At 45.4% G+C, this 8,498-nt stretch overlaps 1 protein-coding gene across 1 annotated transcript; it reads left to right on the top strand.

Moving 5' to 3' along the window:
- The first annotated feature begins 3,872 nt into the window (after positions 1 to 3,872).
- On the top strand, positions 3,873 to 4,898 carry LOC134984003 (oocyte zinc finger protein XlCOF22-like). The gene has a single exon (XM_063949662.1). The coding sequence runs from the start codon at positions 3,873 to 3,875 to the stop codon at positions 4,896 to 4,898; it is 1,026 nt and encodes a 341-aa protein (XP_063805732.1).
- The last annotated feature ends 3,600 nt before the right edge of the window (positions 4,899 to 8,498 follow it).

Raw genomic sequence — 8,498 nt, 5'->3', positions numbered from 1 at the left:
GCTCCTGCTTCGAAGCAGACTATTGCTCGCTGGATTTGTAGCACAATTCAGCTTGCGCATTCTGCGGCTGGCCTGCCGCAGCCTAAATCTGTAAAAGCCCATTCCACGAGGAAAGTGGGCTCTTCTTGAGCGGCTGCCCTAGGGGTCTCGGCTTTACAACTTTGCCGAGCTGCTACTTGGTCAGGGGCAAACACGTTTGCTAAATTCTACAAATTTGATACCCTGGCTGAGGAGGACCTTGAGTTCTCTCATTCGGTGCTGCAGAGTCATCCGCACTCTCCCGCCCGTTTGGGAGCTTTGGTATAATCCCCATGGTCCTTACGGAGTCCCAGCATCCACTTAGGACGTCAGAGAAAATAAGATTTTACTCACTGGTAAATCTATTTCTCGTAGTCCGTAGTGGATGCTGGGCGCCCGTCCCAAGTGCGGACTGTCTGCAATACTTGCATATAGTTATTGTTAACTAAAGGGTTATTGTTGAGCCATCTGTTGAGAGGCTCTGTTATGTTCATACTGTTAACTGGGTATAGTATCACGAGTTATACGGTGTGATTGGTGTGGCTGGTATGAGTCTTACCCGGGATTCAAAATCCTTCCTTATTGTGTCAGCTCTTCCGGGCACAGTATCCTAACTGAGGTCTGGAGGAGGGTCATAGTGGGAGGAGCCAGTGCACACCAGGTAGTCCTAAAGCTTTCTTAGTTGTGCCCAGTCTCCTGCGGAGCCGCTATTCCCCATGGTCCTTACGGAGTCCCAGCATCCACTACGGACTACGAGAAATAGATTTACCGGTGAGTAAAAACTTATTTTATCTTCTATGGATATAATTAATGCAGCGCAACTCAATTGTAAATTATTAGTTCGCTGCTTACGTCCCTTGTAGTATGGCAATCTATTCACTAAATCATGAACAAGTTTCTCATTGATTTTTTACTATGCATTTTGTACATATAGTTGTTATTACACCCCTATAGATAACATTGTAGATCCAGAGTTTCGTTTAACCCTTTTGGGGCCAATGTATTGAGCATAAATATCCACCTGCATTCCCGTTTGAGCAGGATTTTAGCTCGATTTCCTCCTCTGGGTAAGGTTGGTATGTGATCAATAATAATACTTCTTAACGTGGCCATACTATGTTTAGCTGTGGCAAAGTGTCTGGCCACAGGTTGATCACTACTACCTGTTTCTAGTGCTTGTCTTATTGCAATGCGGTGCATAGCCATACGCTCCCGAAACTGCCGCTGAGTTTTGCCCACATAGGACAGCCCACAGGGGCAGGGCAGGAGATATATGACATATGTAGTTGTGCATGTGACTGCATGCCTTATCTGGAATTTTTTTCCCAGTGTGCGGATGGGAGAAAGTGGGGCTAGCTACCATGGACCTACATGTTGTACATCCGAGGCACTTAAAGCACCCCAGTTTCCTGCTCAAAAAATGTGTCTGCTTCTTTTTCTCCATGCCTGTAATGTCTAATTTGACAATTTTGTCCTTTAAATTACGATTTCTCAAGTAACTAGGCATCAATTTTGAACCCTGGAGTGATGGCAGCTCTTTGTCAGTACTGACAATGGGCCACCAACTTTTGGCTTTTTTAGTGAGATTCTCACTATGTATGTGATAGCGATTGGGCCATGGTATTCTTTCCATATGCTGTGTCTGTTTAATCTTAGGTTCTAACAATGTGGATCTGGGGATATCCAGTACTCAGGTTTTAATCTGTATAAGCTCATTCCTATTGTATCCCCTCTGTCTAAAGCGCTCAACCATAGTGTTGAGTGATGGTTCCACATGTTCTGGATTTGTTGCAATTATTTTTGCCCTTAATAATTGCGAATAAGGCAGGCTTTTTCTCAATGGTAGAGGATGGAAACTCTCATATTGAAGAAGAGTATTCCTATCTGTGCTCTTTCTGTATAGTGACGTCATTAATTCTTTACCCTCGATATGTATCTCCACATCCAAAAATTGGATGTTGCTGGTACTAGTTTTGTATGTAAATCTTACATTACTTGCAGATCTATTATGATCATCCAGTAAATTTTTTAGATTCTCCTCAGTACCTATCCAAAAGATTAGTGACGTCGGGAGCCAGTGACGTCATTGGTCTGCGCGCGGACCCGGCTGCACCGAGCGGCGTGGAGCAGGTGAGTGAGTTTAGCAATTTGTGCACATGTTAGATAGGGTATAAATGTTTGTAATTTTGTATGTCATTTGTGTATGATTGTCCCTGACGACGGGCGAGAGCCCGAAACGTAACGTAGGAATAAAGGACGCTATGGAAATTTGAAAAATCCTGGAGAGTGCCGCCCGTTCATTTGCAAGCTATCACAGGGTCACAGACCCAGGGAGGGCACCAGAGCAAGAAACTTCATGAGACCTCGTTGATACTGAGTGCCGGATCAGTCCGTGTATGTATATATATATATATATATATATATATATATGCAACACCTTCTATAGATGGCATTGTCTATATTTATTTATTATCAGTTTCTTGTATGGTTCAGCATTCCGTTGCGCATTACAATTGGAACAACTGTAGTAGAACAAAACTGGGTACAGACAGACATAGAGGTAGGAAGGCCCTGCTCACAAGTTTACACTCTATAGGCAAATAGGCATTGATAGGTATGGGCTTCCTTCTGCATACATCTACAATAGGGATCCTATCAGATCCCTTACAGTGTCTCCTGCAGCCGCACATACACAGTAGGACTCCCGGATCATGGAACCTGGAAGTCCTCACAATGCTATTATCGGTAGAGCTGTCCTTCACATAAATATTTTCAAATCTGGGATGGAACTCTCTCACCTGTTGTGTGAGGCTAGGGAAGCAATATACACACCTCTAGTGTGACATTAAATGGGGGCATGATGTGTGGCTGCCCCCCTTATCATGTGCTCACCAAATCTCTGGGAAAATGGTGTGGTGGCTATTTTCCCAGTGATTTTTTTCTACTTTGTATGCGCGAAACACCGGGAAAATGGACTACCCACTGGATACAAATGAGGGGAAGGCTTTTACGTGATGGAATATAATCCATAACATGATTGCTTAATGATTGTTTCTCCCAACAGATTTTTCGGAGGTCAAAGATAAACCTGAAACATTTCCCACCACTATTTCTTCACCGAGTGTCATCAATAGTCTGATCCAACAGTTCAGACCCAAAGCCACATATTAAATATAAATAAGGAACAAGAAAGCGTGTGGAAAATAAAAACAGTTATTCACTATCACATAAAGACCCAGGTCTCTCAGATTCAGAACACGGACGGCGGAGATTCTGCCGACACAGAAACATGCGTAGAAGATCGGACAGACATGTCTTCTCCTGAATATGGAAATCTCCAAGGCTCAGACACCAAAAGGTCATGTGGAGATGAAAAACCCACAGATTCGGGCACGGTGTGGTCATACGAAGATGGAAGTCCCACAGCATCAGGTGGAGACTCTTCTGAAGAAGAAGGAAACCACCAAGAGGTTAATACCAAAGACACATCAGTAACTAAGCAGAGAAAGAGGACTGCTGCTACAGCAAGACCGGGCACAGAGAGAGGGTACGAGTGTCCTGACTGTGATGTAAGGTTTTCTAGCAACTCTGACCTTGCCAGACATAAGCAGAGTCACAAAGCCGGAGGTTCAAATAAGTGTGGGAAATGCTTTGACTCAAAACCAAAGCTGACCAGACATGAGTGATACCACAACAAAAAGATCAAATGTCCTGAATGTGGGAGATGCTTTCCCAATAAGGCCTATCTAATAAGACATTAGAGATCCCACACGGGGGAGAAGCCATTTCAGTGCTCTGAATGTAAGCAGTGTTTTCCCAGGAAATCCTCTCTAATCCGGCATGAGAGAAGCCATATGGGAGAGAAGCTATTTCAGTGCTCTGTATGCGAGCTGTGTTTTGCCAGGAAAGACACTCTAATTCAGCACGAGAGAAGCCACACAGGCGAGAAGCCTTACTCCTGTGCGGAATGTGGAAAACAGTTTACTAGCAGTCGGATATTGGTGGAGCATGTAAGAACTCACACAGGAGAGAAACCATTTCCATGTTCTGAGTGTGGGAAGTGTTTTACCAACAAACGATCTCTCACTATTCATCATGCATATCACACTGTGAGAAATCTGTTTTCATCTTCTGAGTGTGGAAAAACGTTCATTTATAGAACAAGCCTTGACATACATGTAAGATCTCATAAGGGTGAGAAGCCGTTTCCATGTTCTGAGCGTGAGGAGCGCTTTTCCATCTGTAATCAGCTTTTAGTACATCAAGCAGTTCATACTGGTAACACAGTTAAATGCTCAGAATGTGGGAAATCGTTTTCTTCTCGGTCACATCTTCGTGCGCACAGAAAAACTCATACTGGCGAGAAGCCGTATTCATGCTCTGAATGTGGGAAGTCCTTCAGTGTTAGATCAAGTCTCATTCGGCATGAGAGGTCTCACACTGGAGAGAAACCATTTGAGTGTTCGGAGTGCAAGAAGGCTTTCCGCTCTAAGACCCATCTTGTCCAGCATCAGAGGTCTCACACTGGTGAGAAACCGTACTCATGTCTTGAGTGTTGGAAATGTTTTACAGTTCAATCAAATCTCCTCAGTCACAAATTAATCCACACGGGGGAGAGACCTGTTTCTTGCTCTGAGTGTGGAAAATGCTTCCAGAATCGGTCTGGTTTACGTCGGCACCAGAAAACTCACATAGGGCAGAAGCCCTTGTGTTTAGAGTGCGGGAATTATTTTGCCAGAAAATCTAATCTTCAATCACACCAAATGATTCACACAGGGGAAAAGCCGTTCCCATGTTCTGAGTGTGGTCAAAGTTTCAGATTGCAGAAGGCGCTCAAGGCTCACAAGAAGACTCACTCAGGGGAAAAGCAGGTTGAGTGATCTGCAAATGTAGATGGCCCTGTATTGAGCCTTCTTAAATTCTTGCAATAAATTAAGATGAAAATATCAAGAAAATGTATAAAATTAAAATCTGTGCGTACTAGACACCCATACGCCTACCTGGGGGTGCGATTTTCTTGTTTATAATTCAGGTGGTCACCACAGAAACATTTTCTGCAACTACTAAACAACCAGATTTTCCACTTGTGGGGCCAAATAGGACACTAGAGATGTCCTGAGTGACAGGATTGGGCAGTGTGCGGCCACCTTATATTTGGCTCTGGGAACATCATCCGGTTTGCCAGACTCTTATCACTCTAATTTCAGAGAGAGGACCAGCATTCAACCATTGTCACTAGAAAAGAAGAAGCCTCCTTTGAAAACACCCAGGTGTATCAGGCTCTCCAGTTATCTAGATTTCTCTTACGTCCTAGAGGATGCTGGGGTCCATATTAGTACCATGGGTAATAGACGGATCCACCAGGAGACATTGGCACTTTAAGAGTTTAATAGTGTGGGCTAGCTCCTCCCTCTATGCCCCTCCTACCAGACTCAGTTTAGAAAATGTGCCCGGAGGAGCTGGTCACAGCTAGGGGAGCTCTACAGAGCTTTTCTGGAAAAATGTATTTTAGAGTTTATTATTTTACAGGGAGGCTGCTGGCAACAGCCTCCCTGCAGCGAGGGACTGAGGGGGGAGTAGTGTCCGCCCTGCGGGGTCTGAGCTACTGTATCCGCTGACTGGACACTGAGCTCCAGAGGTGTCTGATCGTTCTCCGCCACAGGGGACCGCTCGCCCCAGCAGCATGCCGCCAACCCCTTACAGAGCTGAAGAAGTGGTGAGTGAGTCATCGACCCCCCTGGCAAGCAGTGGGCCGGTGTGAAGATGGCGGCAGCGGGGAGGGAGCGCGGACTTAACTGTGCTCCTGGGAAGTCTCAGCGGCACATGGTGCGGTGCTGTGAGGGGCGCCCTGGGCCAGCGCTTACCCCCTGCACTGGTCCAGCAGCCTGTCGAGGTCCACGGATCTCAGCCAGCACAATTTCCTCAAGCCAGTATAATCCATGAAGAGCGGGAAGAAAGCGCCATTAAGGGGGTGGAGCTTCTCCTCAGAGCGGACCCAGCAGCGTTCCAGCACCATTTTCCTGCCTGCACAGCGCTGAGAGGAAGAACAGGTCCCTCCACAGCAACTCCAGCTATCTGTATACGGTACCAGGGGGTTGTAGAAGGGAGGGGAGGCTGTAATAAGACTGTGTGGTATTAAGGAGCACAGTCAGCGCTGACCAGGGGTCTCCCTTTGCTAGACAGCGCTGTGTGTGGGTTGGCTCCAATCTCTGTGTCTCTCTGCCATTCTTGGGGGGGAAACTCTCTGCCCTTACCCTGTGTGTATGTTGGGTGTGTGGGGTGTACAAGCAAACATGTCTAGAGATTCTGTCTCGTATGCTGCAGAGGATATGTCTTCACAGGAAGATCCCATCCCATGTACTCAGGATTGCACTGTTGTAAAACATAGAATTTGTCGGCAGATAAGAACCACTTGGCCCATCTAGTCTGCCCCTTTTTTTTTTTTTTTAATATTATTTTTTATCACTAACCTTATTTGATCCTTATTTCTTTGTAAGGATATCCTTATGTCTATCCCATGCATGTTTAAATTGCTCTACTGTCTTAGCCTCTACCACCTCTGATGGGAGGCTATTCCACTTGTCCACTACCCTTTCTGTGAAATAATTTTTCCGAAAATTTCCCCTGAACCTCCCCCCCTCCAGTCTCAGTGCATGTCCTCGTGTCCTATTGCTTCTCTTCATTTGGAGAATGTTTCCCTCCTGGACTTTGTTAAAACCCTTGATATATTTTTTTTTTTTTTAAATCAAGTAGTTTTTATTGAGTTTTATGTCACAAACAAACAAAACAAAACATCAACATTGAAATTTAACTATAACTTTAACAGTTGCCATCAATAAACCGGTTTTTCCAATCACATTTTGGTGTGCGTGTTATTTCTTATCATATATAGTTACATATATATATCCATGACGAGGAATATCCATAGTTTTACAATGTCGCTCATGTGCTTAATACTTGTTCGCCCAGCCCTGCGCCACCCCAGCGGCCCCACATCTCCGTAAACCGAGAGGTGGAACCCCGTATTTTATACATATGTCTCTCATGGCGAATTACCTCGTTCACCAACGCCCTCCAGTGCTCCACCCTAGGTGTATCAGCAGAGAACCAGACCCTAGCAATAACCACCTTAGCTAGCGTTGTGAGACACAGGACATATTTGTACAGCAAAACAGAGTGCGTCTCCTCCAAATCTAGCCCAAATAAACATATGCCAGGATCTAATGTAGGAAGGGACGGTGCTGTCATGACTACATCACCCCAAACTCTATGCCAGAAAAGGGAAATCTCAGGGCAGTCCCACAATAAGTGCCAAAATCCGGCATCAGCTGCCTGACACCTGGGGCAATTAGAATCTTCCCTAAGACCAGCCCTCTGCATACCAATCGGAGTGCGATAGGACCTGTGTAGAATGTAGAAAAAAACCTGCTTATACCTTATACATGGAGTAGTGTATTTAAGTGAACTCATAATCTGAAGCCACTGCTCTTGGGACAATTGCCCTAAGTCAGTCTCCCATTTAGTACGGAGATTGTTTAATAGATCGGGGTAGCTATTGTTATTTAGAGCAGCATATATGGTAGACACCTTCCCCCTCCGGCTCATTGAAGCAAGCAGCGTTTTAACAGGTGAGTCAGCAATCGATGGTGGGCCGTGAGGGAATTGGGTCTGTATAGCATGTCTAAGCCGAAAGTATCGGAACATAACTGTGTTAGGCACATCAAATTCGATCTTAAGTTGCTGAAATGACTTCAGCACTCCACCGTGGTATAGCTGACCCAGTGCCACGACTCCCCTAGCAATCCATATGTTATCTAGCGACATCTCATATAGCTCAGGGTATGCACTGTTGAACCACAATGGAGTACAGGTATCATGTCCCTCCCAGTCATACAAAGTGTGCGCATAACGCCAAATAAGCAAGGCTTGACGCAACAAGGGAGGCATGCCAGACGTTGAGAGACCAGAAAGGAGAAGTTGAAGAGGAGAGAGAGAGAAAGCAGGAGAGCACTCCGTCCACTCAGCCAGAAACCCCCTCATCGTATCCCCCAGATAGCCCCCAGTCCATTCACTCAGATGGGCCAACTGAGTGGCCACATAGTATAGTCTGAGATCTGGGAGGCTTGCTCCGCCAGACATCTGAGATCTGCACATCGTTCTTATAGATACCCGCGCCTGCCTGCCACTCCATATAAATGAGGATAATACTCCCTCAATAACAGTAAAGATCTTCTTGGGAAGGTAGACCGGGGAATTCTGTAGAGCATAGAGAAACTTTGGCTGCATCACCATTTTAAATAAATTGACCCTACCCAGGACAGACAACGGTAATTTTTTCCAGCTATGTGCCTTTTCTTTAAATGTCGCTAGTATGGGGTCAATATTTTGGGCCATATAGCTACTCGCCATAGGAGTAATCCAGATGCCTAGATATTTAAATCGCAGTGTCCATTGCAAAGGATACGCCCCCTGTGTGTTTT

Source organism: Pseudophryne corroboree, assembly GCF_028390025.1.
Source record: "Pseudophryne corroboree isolate aPseCor3 chromosome 3 unlocalized genomic scaffold, aPseCor3.hap2 SUPER_3_unloc_3, whole genome shotgun sequence".
Classification (NCBI taxonomy): domain Eukaryota; kingdom Metazoa; phylum Chordata; class Amphibia; order Anura; family Myobatrachidae; genus Pseudophryne; species Pseudophryne corroboree.
The sequence above is the reverse complement of the archived record's forward strand: the minus strand, read 5'-3'. Positions and strand labels throughout refer to the sequence as shown.